Raw genomic sequence first — 27,009 nt, forward strand, 5'->3', positions numbered from 1 at the left:
ATCCTTAAAGGCTCACATCTTCCTTATTTTAGTACCTGAAGTCCAGGTACTTGAGCAGATATAAAAATATGTTTTTAGAAATATATTCAACTTTCTAGATGGTCTTTTGTCTGTCCTATGTTAATATCCTTAATGTTTGTGACAGAATATCATTTTTTTAAAAAAATATATTTTTAGTTGTAGATGTACACAATACCTTTATTTTATTTATTTATTATATGTGGTGTTGAGGATTGAACCTAGTGCCTCACATGTGCTAGGCAAGTGTTCTATCACTGCCTATACTCCAATCTCAAAATGCCAGTTTTGATATTCGTATCTGATAGTTAAAGAATATAGATTGTTTTTACGCTTTAGCACTTTAAGTATTCAGAAGGTTCAGCTTTATGTTAACTTTTATTTCATTCCTGAAAAGCATTATTGAAACAGATGTTTTAGAGAACCTTAGTCTAAAAGAACCTCAAAATTTAAACTCTTTTTATATAGGTTCTGGAAGTTCTAGTCATATATTTATTCTCTTTTCACTACAAAGTTGTACACCTATGCTGTTTGTTAGTGTAAGTTTTAGTTCAAATGCTATCACTGGTTTGTGAAATACTATTACACTCATTGCTCTTTATTAAGAACCAATAAAAGAAAAGAGAAACGCTTTAGAATTTTCTTGCTGTTCCTAAATTTGAGTTGAAGACATTGTATATTCATGTCATAAAATCTTCTCTATGATTTTCTTTTAAACTTTGGGATAAGGACCAAGGGTTTTTCTTTCCTCCTTTTTATATCATTACAGCAAATACTAAAGTTACAGTGTTTCATATTTGTGTAGTGTTTTACAGTTTACAGAGTTCTGTTTTTGAGGGTTTTAGTGTCTTTTTTCTTTTCAATATTGAAATGCACATTAAATATGTGTCTGTTTTAATGAATACTTATAAAACTATCACTGTGAAACTATCACTGTGCCACTGCATGAACTGAACATTGTTAACACTTCGAAATCTTCCATGTTACCTTCCTTTTTAAATCTCATCCTTTCTCCCATGGGTAATTAGCATTCTGACTTTTTATAGTTACTGCCATTGTCATCATTATCATCACACCTTTGCTTTTCATCATAATTTTATACTGGTGTACATATCCCCAAACAATGTAGTTTTTTGGTTCTGGTACCAGGGATTGAATCCAGGGGTGCTTAACTCCTGAGCCACATCCCCAGTCCTTTAGAGACAGGGTTTTGTTAAGTTGCTTAGGGCCTCACTAAGTTGCTAAGTCTTGCTTCACACCTGGGATTCTCCTACCCCAGCCTCACAAGCTGTTAGGATTACAGGCATTTGTCACCATTACAGCTCAAACATAGTTTTGCCTGATTTTGAGCTTCTAGTGTTTTTTTTTTTTATATTATACCCTACAAATTGCCCATATTATTGTTCCTGATTTACATATACCAAATTTGGTCTGATGAAGGTTATATCAAAGACCATTTTAAAGGGACAGATGCAAATTCAACCCATAGTTTTTTTGACTATTTTCTGTGCTTATCATGTGGTCTTCCTTTTTTCTTTTTCTTTTTTTTTTAACATTTCCTTTTTTAAAAAAAATTTGTTTTAATTAGTTATATATTACAGTATAAATATATTTTAACATTATACATAAATGGAGTATTACTTCTCATCCTTCTGGTTGTACATAATGTAGAGTTATACTGGTTGTGTAATCATATATGCACATAGAGTAATAATGTTCATTCATTCTACTATCCTTCCTACCTCCATACCCACTGCTCTCCCTTCACTCCCCTCTGTCTAATCCAAAGTACCTTTATTCTTCCCTAGCCTCCCTCTTTATTGTGAATTAGCATCCACATATCAGAAAAAATATTCCACCTTTGATTCTTTTGGATTAGCTTATTTCTCTTAGCATGATAATCTCCAGCTCCATTCATTTACCGGCAAGTACCATAATTTCATTCTTCTTTAAGGCTGAATAATATTCTATTGTGTATATATACTACTTTTTCTTTATCCATTCATCTGTTGATGGGCATCTAGTTTGGTTCCATAGTTTAGCTATTGTGAATTGAGTTGCTATAAACATCAATGTGTCTGTGTTATTGTAGTATGCTGTTTTTAAGTCCTTTGGGTATAAACTGAGGAGTGGGATAGCTGAGTCAATGGTGGTTCCATTCCAAGTTTTCTGAGGAATCTCCATACTGCTTTCCATAGTGGTTGCAACACTTTGCAGTCCCATGAGCAATGTATGAGTATACCTTTCCCCCCACATTCTTGGTAACATTTATTGTTGCTTTTTATTCTTGATAGTTGCCATTCTGACTGAAGAGAGATGGAATCTCAGTGTAGTTTTGATTTGTGTTTCTCTAATTGCTAGGGATATTGAACATTTTTTTAATATATTTGTTGATGGATTGCATTTCTTCATCATTTTTATCTTTTTATATTTGGTGCAAGGAACTAAGGCATATTTTAGTACGCAGATGTAGCAGTCATTCAATTTTAGGTTTCCAGTCATTTCTTCCTTGAAATGCTACAAAAAATGCTCTTTGTCTAATCTTTTTTCACTTTTTTGGCATTTTATGTCCCTTAACATTTGTCATTATTGTTTTTGATCCTTAATTTTAAAATGTTTCATCCTTTCTAGAAATGCAAATTGTGATCATCATGATTCCATTATAGTTTACCTTAACTGCTGGTCTCTATGTACTATCTTTATCATTTTTTTTTCTGCAAGAGAATAATAATATTTGCTATTTTGAAAACTAAAAACCTGTAATAATGGCCTGAATATATTTTGTATTTTTTTTAAACAATTATAGTGATTTTATACTGTTACCCTTGTGGTTATCCATTATAATTTGTCTTCACTCATGTGAAAAGGAGGTCTGTTTCATCAATTAGTTTATCTTTGCTTGTTCAAAATTCAACATTATGGTTGCTATCTGGAAGCACATCCTTATGGAAGGATGTAGTAAGAATTTATTGAATGGATTTTGCATTTGTTTAAAATAAATATCATGAACTTCTGTCATATCAAAAAGTACTAAATTGTCTCACTTATATTTTAATTTTTAGAGAGATACTTAGTATTGAGTTATCAACACATAATCTCAGTGAGAATATAAATTTGCTGTATTTTATATTTCAATAGTACTTAGGTATTGTAAACATTGAATATTTTCACATGATAATTCAAACTAATAAAATAAAAAAAGAATTAAAAGTGGCCATGCTTAAAAAATAAACTTATCAAAACTTTGGGCTATGTTTTAGAAAGAAAAAGAAAAAAAGAAGGAAGAGAAAAAGAGAGAAAAGGAGCCAGAAAAGCCTACAAAACCACTTACAACTGAAAAGGTAAAATTCCTTTATTAAAAATAAAAGCTATTAATATTACCATCTTACTTATATACTTATATTAAAGACCCTCTGGATATTTATGATATGCAAATAGTTTGTTTTCTTTTAAGTAATTGTTCAATGAATACTGTGTGGTAAGCATATCCTCCTGACTTGTCCTGTATGATTTATAATTTATTATAAATGTGTGTATAGACCATCTTACACACAAGTGTAAGGACAAGTATTCTCTCATGAATGATATACAGAATGGTGGTTTTTGTTGCTTTTGTTTTTGTTTTGATACAAGGTATTGCTGTGTTGCCCAGGCCAGCCTTGACTTTTGATCCTCCTACCTCAGCCTCCTGATTAGCTGGGATTACGGGCATGCGCCATCGCACTTGGCTTGGGAATGTTTTATACACACCTTTCAGTGGAAATTTAGAAAATGAAGAGGTCATAGCTGAAGGGACTTCCAGGAAAGATCTTATGCTTCATAACATTTGAATTAGATCTAAAAGTGTAGGAAGGATTAAGATGGAAGACAAGAGTATATTAGTTTAAGAGAATAGCCTGAAAATAGACATGGAAACTGGAAATAGATGGAAGTATGTTTGTAAATGGAAGTATATTTAAAAAAGAAAAGAAAAGAAAAAGATGTTTGATGGCTGGAGATGTAGCCAGTGGTAGAGCACTTGCCTAGCATGTACGAGACCCTTGGTTCAATCTCCAGCACCACAAAGAAGAAAAATAAACAGTGAGTTTGAAAAAAGTTATATGTTTATTTATAAAAAGTAGTGAAAAATAAGGCCAGAATGATGTGTTGAACCCACATTGTAGATGTTTGTTTTTTGAGGGAAGAAAGGCCATGGGAACAATCCAGATTCTAAAGCAGGTGATGTACCAAATCTGGAAGGGTTTTTTTGGAAGATCATTTTGGCAGTAGTGTGAAGGATAGATGTGATAGGCATACTAGAGGTACGAAGATCATTATATTTTTGCAAAGGACCTGATTATATAATTATGGTGGGTTGGCTGTGAATGCATTTCATCATATAAACCTAAAGCGTGGTAAGAGAATTGTTAATAAAGGCAGCATCCTTGATGTTAGTTGTTTAAATTTTAAAATCAACTTGAGACCTATTATAATACCACAAAATACATCCATTTACAGTGCAGAAATATATAGCAGTTCTTTCTTTGTCATTTATTGGAACAATCTCTCAAAAAGTTATCAACAAGTCTTCAACATTGAAGAGATATTAAGTACCCTGAGAATCTTAGTTCCTTTATGTGACAATTGAAGCCATTCATCATCTGACCCTTCCTCTGCTTCTGTTTCATTTTTCATACCATTTAGACTCTTCCACTGTCACCTAACTATATTTTCCATGTGTGTTAAATTGTTTTGCCAAGAACATCCTTTTCTTTCCCTACCTCTCCTTAAACTTCCTTATGTCACCTTTTCCATAAAGTCAATTAGACATCCCAACTAGATACACTTTTTCTTTTCCTCAAACTTCTGTAGACATTGCTATGCACTTGATTTTATTACTTGTTACCTTCTTTTACTGTTTTGTGTTATTAGATAAATTCCTTATCTAACACAGATGAGTAGGTATTTTGTTTCCTTAAATCATTTATTAGTCAGGTGGAGCTAAGTCCTGTGTTTCCTTACGTTTTTGTTAAATACATGTAAATGGATTCATTGTTGCTTTTTATCTTATAATTCCTTTTGGTGTCTTGATTCCAAGGTCCTGCAGAAAGATTAATAAATTATTATTTAATGATAAGTAATTAATTAAATCCTAAAGACTATTGAACTATTTTGCTATGTGGAATCCCTTGAAATATGTTTTAAAATACTTTTTTCAGTTAAAGTTTGTTTGAATATCACTATTATTGTTTTAGTGATCGTTTACTGAATTAAATTCTTACTTTTCACCATGTTAAATTTAGGTGTTAACGAATTTAATACTTTTTAAAGGAGTGATTAAATTGGTGATTATAACCTGTTGACTGACTAAGTAGCATTAACTCTTCTATGGTAACTTTAATGCACATCAGTAAGAAGCTGTGAGTGAAATCACTTATTTCATATTTAATTACAAAGTAATTTTCAACTCACTATAAGGTTTTATTTTTTGTTTCTAAAACTTAGAAATTTTAAAATAGTTTGTATAATGCCTTATTGTTATATGTGGTAAGATATAAAATTTAATTCCTTTTTAAAACATCATCTTTATTCCTCCATTATTTAAAAAAAAGTATTTCACCATTAAAATATGGTAAGCATCTGATGTAGTGACCTTATGTGTTTGTAGCCTTACATTGTGAATAATCACCTTATATTGTTTGCTGTGATAATGGGCCCCAACAATTACTTCAGAGTATAGTCTCTGTATCACAATCCTGAGGCGTACAGGGTATGCGAACAGTGAGAAATCTAGCATTTCACCTTTACTGTTTTCTTTTAGCCATAGGTTTTATTAAACCATGTTCATGCCTCATCTGTTTCTCTTGCTTACCCTGCAAAGATTAGCCCTCCTGCTGCTGATGGTGGAGGCCTTGCTAAGAGAAAAATCATATAGAGGAAAATACTTTACTTCCTATTAAAATTTTGCAAACAAATAGTGCAGAATATGTAAGAAAAACCATACATTTAAAAGTATCATAGTGGAGAAACTAGAAGAACAGTAGCACAAATGAAGAAGCTTTATTTAACAAATAGGTATTTTTCTTGATAGTCTTCCTGAGGTGATGTTTCCAGGAGGCATAAATAATCCACAGAGAAGAAATTGGTATAATTGTAGTTAAACTAGTAATAAGAATAATCCAAATAATCAGAATAATATCCTATCATTAAGATTTGGCTTTTTTGGCAATCTGCTGTATGCCAGGAACTGTGCTACATATACAACTTACATCACAGTTACATCTAATAATCTTTATGTAAAATTACCAACATGTACCATCACCTAAATCAGGAAGTAAAACAAGAACAGCACCCCAGAAACTCACCTCCCCCATGACCCTTCCCAAGCAAAAATTATTTCTCTTCCCCTCTATGAATACCAATTTCATCGCATCTTTTTATGTGTTTGTGTGGTGCTGGGGATTATGAATTCAGGGCCTCAAGCTTGCTAGGCAAGCCCTCTACAACTGAGCTACATCCCCAACCCTCTTTGCATCTTAAAAATAACTTTACCACCTCTACATGTATCTCTAAACAATGTGGTTTGATTTTCTATATTATGACTAAAATAATATTACTAATGTTCTTTTAAATTTATTTTTAGTCAACATTTTGTAAGAGTCAGTTACGTAGTATATAACTGTAGTTTTCGTGTGTGTATGCGCACGTGCACACGTTTTACAATTTATGCATTCCGCTGTTGAACATTTGAATTGTATATAGTTTTGTTTAAACTATTATAAGTAGTGCTGCAGTGAACACTTTTGTAAGTGTTCATCTAAGCAAGTATTTCTTTAGGAAGTACTTAGGAGTGGAATCGCTGAGCCGTTTATGTTTGTATCTTAAACTTTACTGCATAATATCAAACTACTTTACAAAGTGTATATAAAAATATTCTTAACACCTTTCACTTTCTCTACAACATGTGGTCTGACAAGAGATTTTAGTATTTGCAGCCTGGTGAATATGTAATGGTATCTCATTTATTGTCCATTTCCTTGATTACAGATGATGCTCAGTACCTTTCATATGTTTGTAGCCAATTTGGATTTACTCTTCTAAAATCGTGGTTCACAATTTTTTGTCTGTTTTTCTGTTATATTTTCTGTCTTTTCTTCATCTATTTATAGTAGTTTGTGCAAATATACATACATATATAGGGCATTTTATTTCTATAACTTAATTGTGGCAGAATTTGACACTCTTTCTTGTTCTGGTTTCTGAATTGGTGATAGAAGCCTCCTTGTTTTATTCCTGAGCTCAAAGGAAAAGCTTTCAACTTTTTGTGTATGTTATTTTTATTCTTCACAAAAGCTACAAGGTCCGTTTTATAGAGTGGTGAATTCATACTCAGAATATATGATTTGTCTAATGTCACCTAGTTTCATTGGAGAATTTTTTGAGAATGGGTTGGAAAAATAAGGACTTTTATTTATCTTTTTAAACCAACACAGCTTATATCTCATGAGTTTAAAAGAATACTTGATAGGGATTAATCGGGATTATTATTCTAGGATCCTTTCTCTAAGTTTCATTTATTTGTATAAATAATTAAAGCTATTAGTATAGTTATCCTTTTTTTGCTGGGGTGGATGGGTGTAGTGGTACTGGGTATTGAACCCAGGTCTTACACATGTTAAGTACATGCTCTTCCACTGAACCACACACCGTATCCCCATTAGTGTGATTTTTGACAACGTGATAGCTTAATGAATAGTTACTTGAAAAATATATTAACATGGCAGATAAGCTTAGGCTTCACCTCAAGGCATTAGTAAAGGAAGAACAAACTAATTACAAAATCAGTAGAAGACAGGTAATAATTAAGATCTGAGCCAAAATTAATGAAATTGAAAATACAAAAGCAATATATAGTATAGCATCAGTGAAACAAAGAATTGGTTCCTCCAAAAGGTGAGTCAGATTGATAAACCCTTAGCCAAGCTAATCAAAAGAAAGAAACAAAATTAGAGATGAAAAGGAAGTATCACCATAGACACTTTTGAAATACGAAGGATCATTAGAAACTATTTTGAAAATTTATACTCCAATAAACTGAAAAATCTAGAAGACATTGACAAAATTTTTAGATGCGTATGAACTACCCAATTGAACCAGAAAGATATAGAAAACCTAAATGGAACAACATCAAGTAATGAATTTGTAATAGCAATTTAAACCCCATAAACAAAGAAAAGCCTAGAATACGATGGATTCTCAGGTGAGTTTCGATATTTAAAGAAGAACTAACAGCAGTCTTTCTCAAATTATTCCATGAAATTGAATGGGAGGGAACACACCCAATGGATATTCTATGAAGTGGGTATAACCCTGGTACCAAAACCAGGCAAAAACACATCAGAAAAGAAAGCTGTAGACCAGTATCCCTGATGAAAATAGATGTAGAAATTCTTAATAAAATATTAGCAAACTTCATTCCAAAACATACCAAGAAGATAATATACCATGGGTTTCATCCCAGGGTGGCCAGATTGGTTCAACATTGACAAATCAATAAATGCAGTTCACCACTTAAATAGAATTAAGAACAAGAATCTTACAATCTTCTTGATAGAGAAAAAGGCTTTGATAAAATCCAGCATCTATTCATGTTAAAAGTGCTGGATAAACTAGGGATAAAATGAATTTACCTCAAAATTATAAAAGCTATATATGATGAACCCAAAGCCAACATCATGCTGAACAGAGAAAAACTGAAAGTATTTCCTCTAAAATCAAGAACAAGCAAAGGTGTCCACTGTTGCATGTCCATACAATATAGTTCTTGAAACTCTAACCAGAGCAGTCAGCAAGAGAAGGAAATTAAAGGGATATCAAAATAAAGCAGAGATGTCAAACTATCTCTATTTGCTGATGACGTGATCCTATATCTAAATGACTCCAAAAATCTCGTCAGAAGACTTCTCAAGCTGATAAATGAATTCAGGAAAGTAGGAGGAAAAAGAAATCAGGAAAACCATCCCATTCACAATAACCTAAAAAATACTAAACAAACAAAAAACCTTGGGAATTTATCTAACCAAAGAGGTGAAAGATCTCTACAATGAAAATTATAGAATACTGAATTAAGAAATTGAAGAAGATTTTAGGAAATGGAAATATCTCCCATGTTCTTGAATAGGCAGAATTAATATTAACAAAATGGCCATACTACCAAAAGCAGTGTATACATTCAGTGCAGTCCACATCAAAATACCAATGACATACTTCACAGACCTAGGAAGAAAACAGTCCTTAAATTCATTTGGAAGAGATGCAGAACAACTAAAGTAATCTTGAGCAAGAATAGCAACAGAGGAGGCATCACAATACATGATCTCAAATTATACTATAGAGCTATAGTAACAAAAACAGCATGGTACCTTTGTGTCTAGTATGAGATAACTGTATTTATGTGGGTTTGTCTCTGTATCTTCTGTTCTGTACCATTGGTCTACATGTCTGTTTTGGTGCCAATACCTTGCCATTATGGGTGTTGATTTTGTAACCTGCTACTTTGCTGAGTTTTAGAAGTTTTCTGGTGGAATTTTTTGATAGCCTATTCAATAAGTATATAGAATCATGTTGTCAACGAATAGTGGTAGCTGAATTCTTCTTTTCCTATTCATGTTCCTTTAATTTCTTTCTTTTGTCTAATTGCTGTGGCTAGAGTTTCAAGGATGATGTTGAATAGAAGTGGTGAAAGAGGGCATCCTTGTCTTGTTCCAGTTTTTAGAGGGAATGCTTTCAGTTTTTCTCCATTTAGAATTATACTGGCCTTGGGTTTAGCATATGTAGCTTTTATGATGTTCAGGTATGTTCCTATTACCCCTAGTTTTTCTAGTGTTTTGAGCATGAAGGTGTGCTGTGTTTTGTCAAATGCTGGTGAAAAGATAGCCTATTCAATAAATAGTGCTGGGAAAATTAAAAATCCACATATAACTAAATGAAATCCCTATCTCACCCTGCACAAAACTCAACTCAAAGTGAATCAAAGACTTAGGACTAGAACGGAGACTCTGTGCCTAGTAGAAGAAAAAGTAGACCCAAATTTTCATCATGTCAGCTTAGGATCTGACTTCCTTAACAAGACTCCTATAGTGCAAGAAGTAAAAATCAAGAATCAATAAATGGGATTGATTCAAACTTAAAAATCTTCTTCTCAGCAATGGAAAAAATCAATAATGTGAAGAGAGAGCCTGCAGAATGAGAGAAAATCTTTACCACATGCACCTCAGATACAGCATTAATCTCCAGGATATATAGATAACTAAAAAAACAAAATAACCCAGTCAATAAATGGGCTAAGGAACTGAACATTTCACAGAAGAAGAACTATAACAGATCAACCAATATATGAAAAAATGTTCAATATCCCTAGCAATTAGAGAAATGCAAATCAAAACTACTGTAAGATTTCATCTCACCCCAGTCAGAATAGCAATTATCTAGAATACAAACAACCATAAATGTTGGTGAGGATGTGGGGAAAAAGGAGCACTCACATATTACTGGTGGGAATGTAAATTGGTGCAATCGTTATGGAAAGCGGTATGGAGATTCCTCAGAAAACTTAGAATGGAACCACCATTTGACCCAGGTATCCTGCTTCTTGGTTTATACCCAAAGCATATTACAGTGATGCAGCCACATCAATGTTTATAGCAGCTCAACTCACAGTAGCTAAACTATGGAACCAACCTAGGTGCCCTTCAACAGATGAATGGATTAAAATAAATGTGGTATATATGTATATATGATGGAATATTACTCAGTCTTAAAGAAGAATGAAATGATGGCATTTGCTGGTAAATGGATGGAGCTGGAGATTATCATGCTAAGTGAAATAAGCCAATCCCCCCAAACCAAAGGCCAACTGTTTTTCTCTGATATGCAGATGCTAATTCACAATAAGGTAGGGGGGCTAGGAAAGAATAGGTAGAGGGGAGTGAAGGGAGGGGAAGGTGGGGTATGGGGATAAGAAGGATAATAGAATGAATCACACATTCTTACCCCATGACATGTGGGAGTCTACATCATGTATAACCAGAAGAATGAGAAATTATACTCCATTAAAACAAATTTTAAAAACAGCATGGTATTGGCATCAAAATAGATATGAAGACCAATGGAGTAGAATAGAAGACACAGAACCAAACTCATATACTTTCAGCCATCTGATACTTGACAAAGGTACCAAAAATATATGTTGGAGAAAAGTTATTATTTTTTTTTTTAAGGAATGTTGCTAGGAAAAAAGGCTATCCATGTGTAGAGGAATGAAACGAGATTTCTGTCTCTCACCCTGCACAAAAATTACTCAAAATGTATCAAAGCCTAGGGTATTAGACCAGAAATTTTGCAATTGCTAGAAAAAAAACATAGGGTCAACACTTCATCATATTGGTACAGGCACCAACTTCCTAAACATGATCCCTAATGATCAAGAAATAAAGCTAAGAATCAATAAATGGATGCCATCAAATTAAAAAGCTTCTTCACAGCAAAGGATAAAAGAGTGTGAATAGAGAGCTTACAGAATGGAAGAAAATCTTTAACAGCTGCTCCTTTAACAGAGATTAATACCCAGAACATACAAAGAATTCAAAAAACTTTACACACACACACACACACACACAAAACAACAACAACAACAAATAACCCAGTCAATAAATGGGCGAAAGAACTACAGAACAGACACTTTTCAAAAGCAGAAACACTAATGGCTAAAAAATATGAAAAAATATTCAACATCTCTAGCAATCAGGGAAATGCAAATCAAAGCACACTAATATTATTTCACCTCACTTCAGTTAGAATGATAATTATCAAGAATACATATACTAATAAATGCTAGCATGGATATGAGAGAAAAGGTACATTTATACGTTGTTGGTGGGACTACAAATTACTACAACCACTTTGGAGAGCAGTATGGAGATTCCTAGAAAAACTAGGAATGGAACCACCATATGACTAGGCTATCTCACTACTTAGTATTTATTCCAAAAGAACTAAAATTAGCATAATATAGCCCATATATCCATTTCAGCATTTATAGAAGCACAATTCCCAGTAGCCAAATTATGGAATCAGCACAGATGTCCATTACTAGATGAACAGATTAATAAAATGTGGCATGTATACACAATGGAATCTTACTCAGCATGAAGAAGAATGAGATTATGGCATTTGCCAATAAATGGATATAAGTGGAGCATATCATGCTAAGTGAAATAAGCCAGACTCTTAAAATCAAAGGTTGAATGTTTTCTCATATGTGGAAGCTAGAGCAAAATAAGGAAAAGAACGTGGTGGTGGAGAGTGGGGTGGGGGTGTGTGCATTGGCTACCCTAAAGATATAGGGAAGATCAGTGGAATAGAAGAAGGAGATTGAGAGGGGAGGGAGGGGGAGTAGGGATGGGAAATGCAGAAGGAATTTAAGAAAATCACATTATATGCACTTATAAATATACTACAGGGAATTTCACCTTTATTTATATGTAGCAAGCATCAATCAAAAATAAATAAATGAAAGATCAGTAAATTAGAGGAAGAATAGGGGGAGGGAGGAGGAGAGGGGGAAAGGTGGGAGGGACAGGGACTGAAAGGGAGTAAATCATGCATGTATGATTTTGTCAAAATGAACTCAACTATTATGCATAATTGTAATTGTCTAATAAAAAATACTATATTTATAATATATACAGGATTTACAAACTCAACTTTAAACAATAAAAATAAGGAAATATTTTGAAATATGATCCATTATTGTTAACTATATTCACACTTCTGAGCAATATATCTAGAATTATCATTCCATTTAATTGCAGTATTGAACCCACTGACCAACTTCTACTCATCCCTCCACTGTCATAGCTAGAAGACAGGGTTTGGAATTTTCTCATCACACAGGAATGATAAATGTTGAAGATGTTGGAGGTGCTAATTACCCTGATTTGTTCAATAAACTATTAAAGCAAAAGTGTATACATATTAATATATATCAACATATATTAATATTAATACATATTAATATATACTAACATATTAATTTGGGATTTGGGAGGAATCTTACTATTATTCACATTTTTTTATTTTATAAAAAAATGAAATTAAACTAAATTCTAGAAGGAGCTCATTGCTTAGAAGTGATTTGCTTCTAGTTAGTAGTTGGTGATAGCCCAGGGATTTGAACCCTAGTCTTTGATTTCAATTCCCGAATGTTGTGTGTGGGGATGTATTGGGGGATGGTGGATATTTTGATTTGACATGAAAATCTTCTTGCTGCAGTTTCATTCCTGTTGTATGTTCTACATCATGTTATAGTGGAATGTCCAGATTTTCCTAAAGAACTATTTATTTATAATTTGTTAGCTTCTATTTAGCTACTTCATTCTTCTATAATTAAATTTATTTTCCTCACACAGTCTACAATTTTCATGGAAAGTTTCTCCTTTTTTCCCTTTTCTTTTCCAGTACTGGCAATTGAACCCAAGGTCTCACAATGTGCTAGGCAAGTTCTCTACCCTTGAGCTTCATCCCTGTCACTTTTTATTTTTTATTTTGAGACAGGGTTTCACTAAATTGCCTTGGTGTGTCTCTAACCAGCAAATTTCCTGCTTAGCTTCCCAGGTGGCTGGAATTACAGGTATACCGCCACTGTTCCCAGACTTTATTTTTATTTTACTCAAGTCTCATTGAGGTTTACATCTTTGTGGTGTGCCGGCATCTATTATTTATTGGGTCAGTAAGAGCCAGGTTTACTGGGAGAAGAAAGATAAAAATCTAAAAATTTAATAAAATGAATCAAATGATTATTAAGGCAGGTGCTTCTGACATTTGAATGGTTGTCTCTTCTTTGTGCTCTATACTGGTAGAAAAATTGTGTAAAAATTTGATTTTCTAAAACATTCTGTCATATATTAGATAGTTCTAATTTGCTAAGATTGGACTACTAGGTTACTTTTCAAGTAACCAGTGATCTGTAAGTATTTCATGTATATAAGGAGTATCCTATTAAAGCGAAGTTATATGAGTTCTCTTTCAGTTTAAGGAAGAAGATCTTAACTTATCCTTAGTGAGGTTATAAAAGTTTTATAGTTTTTGTTTCTAGAGGTTTGCATATCAAAATATGGAAAATGGAAAAATAGTTCCTTACTAAAGGAAAGAAGAGTTAAACTTTTTCTGGTTCTGGTTATATTACTATTATTACAACCCATTATGTGTACTCATTATATATTAAGTTCTTAAACTTTTTTTTGTATAGTAAAAAAAAACTTTTTTGTATAGTAAAAATTTTGAACTATATTTCATTTTTACAACTACTCAACTCTTTGTAATGTGAAAGCAGTAATGAATTTGTTCTAATAAAACTTTATTTACAAAAGCAGGCAGTCAAGCTTATTGAGACATTTCCCTACTTCCTCCCAAATGAGAAGTGGTTTTAGTGAAGATGCAAGGCAACTAAGCTCTAGCACCTGATCTGTGGTTCACTGTCTCCTTGGCAAAGTTGCTTAACTTGGAACTTCCCTCTTCATTTTAAAAATAAGGTTTGTCTAAATGATCTCTAGAGATCCTTCTGGTAATAAATGGCTCTAAATCTAGAATGGCTTATTCCACCTACTAAACATTGGTACAGTTTCCTAACATTTTCTAAATATATCCTTAAAGATGACTTTCAGAACTGTAGAGCTGGATTTTATTCAGGGAATTCTTCATATTTCAGACTTCTGTTTCAAATACCTAGTTGCTGCTCTCTTTAATCAGTTTTTGCCTCCTCTTAAAACACAAAGTCCAATTTAGGAGAAAACACATTCAGTTATTCTTACTGCAGGTTACTTCTATATTGAGGCCGGGGGTGGGGTGGGGTGGGGGGTTGCGTGTGCATGCGTGTGTGTGTGTGTGTTTACTCTTGCTTACTTGTATATGCTGTGGTGGAATAATCTTAGTATAATTAATCTTAGTATAATCTTACTATAATGCATGCAATGAAATGTAGTCCTCAAAGTATATGTTCTGGTTTTTTTCTAGTATATAAAAATATTTTCCCTTATATTTTCCTGTTCAGATATTTGCCACTAGTTTCTTGAATTTTATGGGAGAAAAATCAGTTCAGAAAGAATATATCAAAATAGAATTTAAAATTCCAGGAAGGAAATAGAGAAACACTAATATAATAAGAGAGAAAAGACCTCTACTTTTGATGAAAAATTTTGTTTTAAAATATGAAAAATATTTGAATCTTTAAGATGATGATGTAGATGAATAGTGCTTTTTAAAACTAGCTGGGAAGGAAACAAACAACCATCAATTTACCCGTTTGAACAAACCTTTTATGTTAATAAAATTTTAAAAAATTTTGGTGATCTACTAGTATAAGCAAAAGATATAATTACGAATCTATTGAACTTGAAATTTCAATCCAACGTTGGAAAGTTAACAACTAGTTGTAAATCAAATAAATTGTTCTTAGTAAGCCATTAAAGTTAAATTAAGTGGCTCATTACCAGATGCTATATTGATAGGTTACATTATTTAGCACCCTGAAGGAGACATTTACACAGCTACCAAGTTCTCAGTGTAAGTTAGGCTAAATTACTATAATGAATGAATACATTTGAGAAGAAAATATTTCTAATAATTCATTCTTTTATTGAAATCATACAAACATATGATCTTAGGTGAGTAAGCACATCAAATGCTTCTCATAACCTTTTTATTAATAGGTTTGAAAGATTCTTTATATTTTCCTTAAATCATTTCATTTCCATTGTAAAGCTGGACCATAGAGATTAATTTGATAATGATCTATTGTTTGTAGACTTTTAAAGAAAATAATAGTTTAAGTATCTCTACATATTATTCTTAGAAAGCAGTTTAGTGCTGCTTCCCTGTTGCCTAAGTTTTATTATGGCAAAGATTGCTAGTTTCATTTGACAGGTCCCTATTTTTCTTTAGCTATTAAGCATTTTTTAAAAAATGGATTGTTCTCTCTGAAACAGAAGAGATTACGGTGGTACCCTTAAGTAAAGATAAATAATCTGTCCTGTTTGGTAAATTTATAGAGTTTCTTGTTCTTTTCCAAGATATATGATAGACGAGTGGATTTTTTATAACCTTGCTTTTCTGCTTCTCTATAATACTCAAACCATATATATTTTTAAGAAGTTAAAAATACACATAAGCATGAAGGGAAAAAAATAACATCACTGCAGATAGCCCTACCTAGAAAGAATTATTTCTAACATATTTTTCTTCATCCTTTTTGATTGTTTCTCATGGAAATATATGTATTCATTGGATACCATAATACATCTGTTATTTTGTAACTTATTCTGTTCCTTTGTCATTTAACAATATATCTCGAATGCCTTTTATTACAAATAAATATACCTGTGCCTTTCTGTCTTTAAAAATATTCTGATGGGATATAGCATAATTTATCTTTGCAAAATTAAGATTTTAAAATTTATCCCTCTTTTTGAATAATGAAAACCTATCTGTGTAGCTCTATCTCTGTATATATATGTATATTAGTATACAGCTGTGTTATAACTTCTTTTTTACCCCCATATGTTATAACTTGTTACCATCCATTTTAAAAACTGGAATTGCTATGTCAAAGAATGTGGACTTTTAGAAGTCTTTGAAAAATACCAACAGACTGGTAGTAGAAGATAGACAAGCATAGACTTGGTTAGAACAACTCAGTTTGATTCTCAGCTCTGCTAATTAGTAGATGTATTACAACCATCTGTTTTCTTATAGGTATAGAAAGTCTGTTCAACAGACATTTCTGAGTACCTACTGCATACAATGAAGTATTTTGAGGACAAAGGATAGAGTAGTAGGGGGCTATCCTGTGTCTTATAGGATGTTAAACAGCATCTTACCAGTCTTACCAGATAAAAATGTCTTCAGCCATTGCTAAATGAATCATTATAGGGGCAAATCATTACTTACTTGAGAACCACTGTTTCAAAATACATCTCAGTGAAACAATCTCTTGGTGGAAGAATGAATACCTATCTGTTGTGTGATTCACTAAAGAGTACCAGTAATGTCAAGGGCTCTTGGATATAGATACAAATCTTTTCCTATTCAGGGGACAAAAGGAAATAATATATTTAATGTATATGGAAAAAAAGTATAAAAATGTCATTAAGTAGAAGGTAAACTGTAGGGTCAAATGAAACAAATCGGCATTGTATTAATTAGAAGTTATCCAGAGTCAGGCTTATCTTTTAAAATTACATATTTTTTATCTAATTCCTGTTTGATTAGAATCATCTGTGTTTGGGCAGAAAAAATTCAAAACAGGGTATTGAAATAAAAAGTCAATTAGATATGTTTAAAAAATTGAAATCTGTTTCTTATTTACTATACACTTAAAATGGTGAATTTATGTAAAATATGTGTATTTTGCCATAATTAAATAACTAATAAATATGTTTTAAAGGTACTTTGTAGGTCTGCATGATTTTATCTTGATATAATACAGTTTTAATGAATTGAAAGCTGTTTTTTTTTCTGTTCTATCCCTTAATTTGTCTCATAACTTTTAGCTGAAATCAATAAAATCTAACTTGAAAGTTAAAAAAAAAAAAAGTTAAACAATGAAAGGATGAGATGGGGTAGCATCCATGTTCTGTTTTTTAAATGTGTGTACTTGTATATTACAAAATAACCTCTGGCCTTGGAAATTTTCTTATGTATGCTTGCCATAAGATGACTGTTCTGTCTTTTAGAGTTTCTCTTATGTTTGTGGCCTCCTACTACCAGCCTGGACTCATTATAATTTTGCATTTAACATTCTTAGCTGTAGATCTGCAGAAATAGATAAGGACTTTTTTTTTCTGATAACATTGAGATATTGTTCTAAAAGTATCCAGTATTTTCAATTTTTTGTGTTTGGATTATGGAAAGAAGTCTCATTACATGATATTATATCAATAACATGATAGTTATTATCTGGTACAAACAGCCATGAAATTTTATGAGAATGTTGATTTCAGTGGGTATAATAATCTTATAGATACCAGTATATCATTTGTTTTTTTTCCTCATGTGTCCAACACTGTCTATTTGTTGGGGGGTAGGGGGCTGTGGATTGGACCCAGGTAATTTAACCACTGAGCCATATCCCTAGCCCTTTTTAATTTTTTATTTTGAGACATGGTCTTGCTAAGTTGCTGAAGCTGGCTTTGACTTGCCATCCTCCTGCTTCAGTTGCCCAAACTTCTGAGATTATAGACATGTGCCACCATGCCCAACTCAAATCCAGTTCTCTTGATATAATCCAGTTTTAATGAATTGAAAATTCATTAAAATTCATTTTTTCCTGTTCTATCCCTTAATTTGTCTCATAACTTTTAATAAATCCTAGTATCTAAATTTCCACACTCCTCTTTTTAAATAGATGAACCTATCCTACATAAATTGGCAACAAATAACAGTAGTTCAAAGGAATAATCAGTAACTGTATAGTTTAGTCTTTAAGGAGTCTAAAACTTGATTTCTCTATCCTTTTATCAGTAAAACTAATGTAAAATATCACTCTAGGTAGTAATTTTGTATGACAGTCACAACTGCTTTGCATTTTTCATCAAAACTTGATATTGTCACTAAAACACATATAACCCTTTGGTAGATATAAAAATCAATACAGTATTATTACTAGTTGATGCTAAAAGTGTACAGAATGTCTTGTAATTTAAAAGGCTAATATTAAATGAGTAAATACTTTTTAATAGCTTGAGACAAATTTGACATGAAAGTTCTTTTAGCTAGTATGGTTTGCTGTGTCTTCCATTTGTCTAGCTTAAAAAAGAAAGAATCAAGAAGCTAGAATAAGAGTCATTGTCTTGCAGAGAGCAATAACAATATGATAGTAATGTTACTTTGTTGATTAAATAACTATGCACTAAAAAGCTCTCACACCTAAAAGAAGGAGCCCGATGAAGCTGTTTAATACCTGCTTACTATTAAAGAAACTGTAATGATAAAGAGTATATAGATTGTGGCAGAAAACCATACTTCAGGTTGTATTACAGGCTTTTGTAGTAAATTGGAAACATTTTTTTTTCTTCATGAAATGTCTGAAACGTTTTTGCAGTCACTGCAAGTGAAGCAATAAAAAGGAGGAAGAAATCCAATTACTTCACGTGCAAAGTCTTTATTTTCTGTTTAATAAAAGAAAGGCTTTTGTTCAGTTAGCAAGCTTTACACTCCTTCCTAGTAAATTAGAAATTTAGTTAAATAGAAAATAAGGAAAAGGCTTCCTTGATAAATGTGTTCTAGAATAGGACTCATCACATAAAAATGCTCAATAAATGTGAAGGCAATTTTATGAAGTTAAAAGTTTGTGTTTAAGAATATTGTATGCAAGGTGTTAGGATCAGCAGTTAGATTAGATAGGTTATTGAAGGTAATAAAAATGACGAGCACTTACTTGGTGACCAGCATGTGCCAAACATTATTCTGATCACTTAAAGACATTATTTTATAGTCCTTACAACAACTTCATGAGTTTTATGGTAGTCAGTTTTTTATCACTGTAAGCAAAAATATCTGACAAGGACTACTTATAGGAGGAAAGATTTATTTTGACTCATGGTTTCAGTTCACAGTTGTCTGACACCTTTGCTATAGACCTGAAGTGAGACAGAACTTTGTGGCAGAAGAGCATGACGGAGGAAAGCTTCTCAGTTTATGGTGGACATAAAGCAGAGAGAGAGAGCATGAGGAGCTGGGGAGAAGATACAGTACAAGACCCCTCCCCCAGTGACCTACTTCCTACAGTCACACCCCACCTGCCTATAGTTACCATCCAGTAATCATTCAGATTATTAATCCATTAAATGAATTAATTATCTCATGAGGTTCCAACTCTCATAATCAAAGTATTTAACCCTTGAAAGTTCCTGCATTGCCTAACACAGGAGCTTTGGAAGGGGATGGATTTTTAGATCCAAACCATAATAACTTGATATTATTATTTTCATTTATGATGAGAATCTGGAAGGCACAAGTTTGGTAATTTATTAGTGGAGACACACATTGGTAATTTATTTGTAGTCACATAGCTATCAGTAGTAGCCAATCTGAGTAGTCTGCCTTCAGACTATGCTGTTAACCAATATGCTCTGTGGCTTATGTGTATAACACTATAACATAACAAAAGTGGGGAAAGATAGGAGAAAAGGTGAGGGAAAAGGATCAACTCTGAGTTTCTGTCAAGTGCTATGCATTGTGCTAATAATAAGCATTTACAAGTGCTAATAAGTCTTCACATTAACCTTAGGAAATTTTAATACAAGTATCATACAAAGATAGAAGAAGAAATAACCTGTAATCCCAGTGGCTTGAAAGATTGAGGCAGGAGGATCTCCAGTTCAAAGCCTGCCTCAGCAACTGAGCCAAGGCCCTTAGCAACTGCGCAATACCCTGTCTTTACATAAAATATATAAAAGGCTGGGGATGTGGTTGAGCACCTCTAAGTACAGTCAGTACAACGCCCCCGCCGCCCTCCCAAAAAAGAAAGAAACGTAAGATTTAGAATGAAAAATGACTAAGGTCACATATCTCATAATTGGTAGAGCAGATCTTTCTAAATGGAAGGCAGTTTATTGGGAATTTGTTATCTTCTCATGAATGTCTGCCATAGATTAATTGAAACAACTGCTCATACTCACTGGGAAATAGTAAGCTGTTTATATCTTTAGCATGCATTTTCTAATAGTAGTGTTCCTGGATTGATTTAACATACCATCTATACTAAATCATGGCAACATGGTATAGTAAAAAAAATATGGACTTTGGAGTCAGGAGGGCCTCAATGTTTATAATTACAGCTTAATCTTAAAATGGTTATTCCAAGATAAGGTCATAATTTATTAGTATTTTTTCTTTGGTCTCTCATCTTTCTAACCCTGAAAATATACCAAATTATTCAACAAATATGTATGGATGTGTGCAGGTTCTCCAATATATTCATGGGATATATGCAGTAAATAAATTAGACAAAAATCTCTGCCTTCTTAAAGCTTACAGTCTGATCTGGTGCATTTAGTTGGAAAACTGATATTTCTGATTACTGTCCCCATACTTTCCTTATGGCAATCAATGTATTCATGGGATCTACGCAGTAAAAAATTAGACAAAAATCTCTGCCTTCTTAAAGCTTACAGTCTGATCTGGTGCATTTAGTTGGAAAACTGTGATATTTCTGATTACTGTCCCCATACTTTCCTTATGGCAACCTGATATGTGCTGGGCTTCCCAACAGAGCTCATTTCTAAGAGTCTCTAGGAACAAGGGTGTTTGTTTAGGTTCCACCTATTCTTTTTCCATGACCAATAATTTTGTGTATGTTTGCCTGGGAATTCTAATTTCAATACACATTTACTGAGAATCTTCTATTGAGCTTATTCATTATTGAATCCCATTCTAGTTTTGGAGGCACAAAGATGATCTCAGGAAAAAAAAAAAAAAATATCTTCTCAGAGCTTATAGCCTAAGGGAAAGATGACAGGCAGAAGGAGAAGAGAGGAGAAAACCTGTTGTCTCCTCCCTGTGTTCTCTCCCCAACCCCTTTGTCCACTCTTTTCTTCCATAAAAATGAATCAGAATGTCTCAATCATTCTTTCTTTGTAGCCTATGAATTGGGTATTCCTTGAAATTGTTTCCAGATGTCAATGTGTTTTATGCTTCATTTGATTTAATTTTAGTTGATCTTTCTTGCAATGACATTTTCATACCATACCTATGTTATCCAGTTTTTTGTTACCGTAATAAATATTTAAGATAATCAACTTTTTAAAAGGAAAGGTTTATTTTGGCTCACAGTTTTAGTGGTTTCAACCCATGGTTGACTGGCACTGTTGCTTTTGGTCCTGTGATGAGCAGCACATCATGGTAAAGAATACATGCTGGAGCAAAACTGCTCACCTCATGGCTGGGATGGGAAAAGAGAGAAAAAAAGATTCTAGGAACAAAGGTGTTCCCCTTCCATGGCATGACCCTATGTACCAGAAGACCTTCTAGTAGGACTCATAGAATCATGAGCCAAGCCTTTAATGAATGAACCTTTGGGGGACTTATTCAAACCATTCTTATGTTTCTACATGCATACTAATCATTGCATGCAGGAAGACATTATTAAAATTTTCACTGTCCGGTCAGTATAGTTCAGTGTCATAATAACATGAAAAGACTTCAAGTAAATAATGTTGGAAAACTACTCTATTTACACTCAATGCTATTGTCAAAAATCTGATAAATGACTTAACAATTGAAAAAGAAGAAATTCCTTAAGGTATTGAGATTATTTTTATCTCAAACTAGAATGTTTTAAATAGTTCTTCTGACTTAACCAAAATTCCGCAATTGCAGTCTCCTTATTTCCTTCTGAATAACGTGCTCTCCCTCAATGGTACTCCTTTCTGGCAAGAACCGATTCAGCTCAGTTATCATTCTGTTCCATACCCTCAATTGAGCCAAAAATCTCTCTGTCTGCTTACTGGTTTCACTATCACTTTGTGGCTACAAATCTCAAATGGGCATTGAATGTTGCTTATAGTTCTATTCCACTTTCCTAGTAGGTTTGCTTTCTATTCTTCTGAAGAGTGTTTTTTATGCCTTTTTTCTCTATGTAAACATATTACCTATTTTAATAATGTTTTTCAGGTTGAGAAGATAGCAGCTACAAGGAACTACCTCATTCTCCCTACCCTGAAACAATCAGCCTGCCTGCATTGTGCACTATCTTTCCTTCTGATGAAATGGGCAAGGCTACCCCTGTCATTGATCAGTGGCTCCAACTGGGCTCTGGGTAATTTGCCTCACACCTTCAAGTCTGTGATTACCTGCTCTTTCTTCAATTCCTTCCCTCCCTACCAAATTATCCTAATTTGTGATCTCCCATTATTATCATCTCCAGCCACTACCCTTTTTGAAAGAGTCTTCTCTAATCATTGTTTATACTTTCTAATTCAAGGCTTTCTCCTCATTCCATGCTCCTCCAGTTCCAACACCTTCTCCTGAGGCTCCTTAAAGTCAAGGTCACCAATTATTTTCCTGTTATCAAGCCCATCGGATTTTTCTGTTTTTGCCTTTCTTTTCATTAGTTTTTTATATGGATGGCCACATTCTGCTTCATAAAGTACTTTTTTGTGGTTTCCAGGGATCCCATTTTTCTGGTTTTATTTTCACTTCATTAGCTGTTCCTTCTATTCTTTGCTGGCTCTGTATTCACTGCCAGACCTCAAAATATTTTAGGACTCTAGTTCAGTGCTGGGCCCCCTTTTTTGGTACCTTTTCTCTGCCTACAGGTGCTCAACAGTTCCCATAGCTTTAACTATTAGAGTACACTGATGGCTTCTAAATCTGTATTTCTTTGCTTGATCCAGCCCCAGAACCTTGGCCTTGTATATTTAGCTGCCTGTGTGTCCATATCCACATAATATATGTCTTAGACTGAACATGGCCAAAACAGAACTCTTGATATTTTCTCTCAGCTGCTCCCTTCTCCCCAATATCACTCCCCAGCTTCACTTAGTTGCTCAAGGCAAAAATCCAAGTTGACCTAGATTTATCTTTCCTTCCCTACCACCATTACTTCCATTAGTCAGTCTTCATAACTATACCTCTCTCCATCTTCACTATTATCACCCTAAAGTAGCACACCTTTATTTCTTTCCTGGATCTTTGCAATTGCCTCCTGTTCTCACAGCCTGCCCCCACCTCCTTCAGAGTTTTCTGTGTAAAGGTAAGTCAGGTCATGTTACCTTCTTTCTTCATACTTCCCAATGGCTTTCCTTTGCCATACACAGTGAATCCATACACTATGTGTCTGACTTCACATTTTTCATTTTTTTCCCTTGTTCATTCTACCAGCCATCCCTTTTTTTGTGTTGCTAAAATATGTCATGCTTATTATGATCTCAAGACCCTTGCACCATTAGCTCTTTCTGTGGTACTCACCATGATTTTCTCTTGGGTGACTTCTTATCATTCAGATTTTACTTTGAATAACTCCTTAGAAAGACCCATCTTAAACACATAATTCAAAGTTGTTCTCAGTCTCTTTGCTTACATAGATAAGCAATTGAATACAGAAGTCTATGGTTCTAGGGCTTGGTCAAACCAAGAAATAGGACCAGTATTGTGATGCTTTCTGCTTTGCTTTTCTTGCTAAGGATTGCTTTTCCTATTCTAGGTCTCTTATTTTTTTCAAATGAATTTCGTGACTACCTTTTCTATTTCTGTGAAGAACGTTGTTGGAATTTTGATAGGAATTACATTGAATCTGTATAGTGCTTTTGGTAGTGTGGCCATTTTGGCAATATTAATTCTGCCTATCCAAGAACATGGGAAGCCTTTCCATCTTCTAAAATATCATTCTTTAGTGTTCTATAGTTTTCATTGTAGATATCCTTTACCTCTTTTATTAGATTTATCCCCATTTTTTTTTTAGGCTATTTTTTGTTGTTGTTGTTAGTTTGTTACTGGGGATTGGACTCGGGGGCACTCAGTCACTGAGCCACATCCCCAGCCCTATTGTATTTTATTTAGAGACAGGGTCTCATTGACTTGCTTAATGCCTTGCCCTTGCTGAGCCTTGCTTTGAACTTTTGATCTTCCTGCCTCAGCCTCTGGAGCCATTGGGATTATAGGTGTGTGCCACTGTGCCTGGATTGAGGCTATTTTTAAGGGATAGTTTTTCTAATTTGTTTTCCAACAGTTCTATTATTGGGGTATGCAAACATGATTGATTTATGGATGTTGATTTTGTATCCTGTTACTTTGCTGAATTAATTTATGAGTTCTAGAAGTCTTCTGGTGGCATTTTCTGGATCTTTTAAATATGGAATCATGTCATGAGCAAATAGATAATTTGAGCTCTTCTTTTCCTGTTTATATCCTTTTATTTTCTTCTCTTGCTTAATTGCTCTGGCTAGAGTTTCAAGGACTATGTTGAACAGGATTGGTGAAAATAGGCATCCTTATCTTGTTCCTGTCTTTTTAGAGGAAATGCTTTCAGTTTTTTCTGCATTCATAATCATTCTGGCCTTGGTTTGTGTATATAGCCTTTACAATATTGAGGTAATTTCCTTCTGTCCCTAGTTTTTCTAGTGTTTTGAACATGAATGGTTATTGTACTTTTGTCAAATGCTTTTTCTGCATCTATTGAGTTAATAATGTGATTTTAATCTTTTTTAAGTCTATTTATGTGGCAAATTACATTTATTGATATGCATATGTTGAACAAACCTTGCATTCTCAGGATGAAACCCACTTGATCATCAAGTGCTGTCTTTTTAGTGTGCTTTTGTATGCTGTTTGCCAATATTTTATTAAGAATTTTGCATTTATGTTCATCAAGGATACTAGTCATAGAATGAAATTTAACCCCTATCTCTCACCCTACAAAAACTAAGCACAAAGTGGATCAAAGACCTCTGTATTATACCATGAACCCTGCACCTGCTAGAAGAAATGTAGGCCCAACACTCCACCATGTCAGCTCAAGAACCGACCTCCTTAGCAAGATTCCTTAAGTGCAAGAAGTAAAATTTAAAAATGAATAAATGGGACAGCATCAAATTAAAAACCTTCTTCACAGCAAAGGAAACAATCAAGAGAGAGCCTACAGAATGGGATAAAATCTTGCCACTTGTTCCTCAGGGTGTTACTATTCAGGATATACAAAAAACTCAAAAAACTTAACACTAACCCAAAAAACAAATAACCCAGTCAGTTAAAGGGCAAAGAAACTAAACAGAAACTTCTTAAAAGAAGAAACATGAATGGTCAACAAATATATGAAAAAATGTTCAACATCTCTAACAATTAGAGAAATGCAAATTAAAACTACACTGATAATTCATCTCACTCCAGTCAAAATGGCAATTCTCAAGAATACAAGAATAAATATTGGTGATGATGTGGGGAAAAGGGCACACTCATACTTGTTGGTGTGACTTCAAATTGGTGTAAGCACTCTGGAAAGCATTATGGAGATTCCTCAAAAAATTAAGAATGGAACTGGCATCCCACTCTTCCTTCATATGTATCCAAAGGAGTTAAAATCAGTATACTACAGAAATGCAGCCACATCAATGTTTATAGCAGCACAACTCACAATAGCTAAGCTATGGAGCCAACACAGGTGCCCTTCAACAGATGAATGGATAAAGAAAATGTGGCATATATACACAGTGTAGTATTACTCAGCCATGAAGAAGAATGACTTTATGTCATTTGCCAATAAATGGATGGAACTAGAGACTATCATACTAAGTAAAAACAGTCAGTCCCAAAATGTCAAAGTTTGAATGTTTTCTCTGATATGCAAAAGCTAATCCAAAATGGGGTAGGGGGTGGTGAATAAAGAACAATGAAAGAAAGTTCAGTGGAGTAGACAAAGGGGAATAAAGTAAAGGGAGGAGGGAGGATAAGGAAAGACAGTGGAATAAATCTGACCTAACATTCCTGTGTACACATGTGAATGTACCACAGTGAAACTCACGATCATGTATATCCACAAGACACTATTAAAAAAAAAAAAGTATAAGTAAATAGTAGAAAGATTAGTAGAGTAAAGGGAAGTGAACATGAATTGGGAGGAAGGGTGGGGAAGTGGAAGTACTGGGGACTGAATTATAACAAATTATATTCCATGCTTTACAATTATATCAAGATAAATTCTATTATCATGTATAATTAAAAAGAACTAATAAAAAATTAAAAAGTAGCCGGGTGTGGTGGTGCACCTGTAATCCCAGCAGCTCAGGAGGCTGAGGCAGGAGGATCAGGAGTTCAAAGCCAACCTTAGCAAAAGGCACTAAGCAATTCAGTGAGACCCTGTCTCTAAATAAAATACAAAATAGGTCTGGGGATGTAGCTCAGTGTCCGAGAGCCCCTGAGTTCAATCCCCAGTACTCCCTTCCTCCCCCCCCCCCCCCCCCA

General features: G+C 33.6%; 1 protein-coding gene across 2 annotated transcripts in view; it reads left to right on the top strand.

Annotated features, from left to right (window-relative positions):
- The window catches only part of Smap1 (small ArfGAP 1), a 255,824-nt gene that overhangs the window by 183,540 nt on the left and 45,275 nt on the right, over positions 1–27,009 (top strand). For both annotated transcript variants that reach the window (XM_015487902.2, XM_015487901.2), the window contains 4 exons: positions 3,279–3,359; positions 7,981–8,002; positions 8,375–8,409; positions 22,830–22,863. In XM_015487902.2, coding sequence (XP_015343388.2) covers positions 3,279–3,359; positions 7,981–8,002; positions 8,375–8,409; positions 22,830–22,863 — 172 coding nt within the window. The remainder of the gene's footprint in view (positions 1–3,278; positions 3,360–7,980; positions 8,003–8,374; positions 8,410–22,829; positions 22,864–27,009) is intronic.

Source organism: Marmota marmota, unplaced genomic scaffold (assembly GCF_001458135.2).
Source record: "Marmota marmota marmota unplaced genomic scaffold, marMar, whole genome shotgun sequence".
NCBI lineage: Eukaryota > Metazoa > Chordata > Mammalia > Rodentia > Sciuridae > Marmota > Marmota marmota.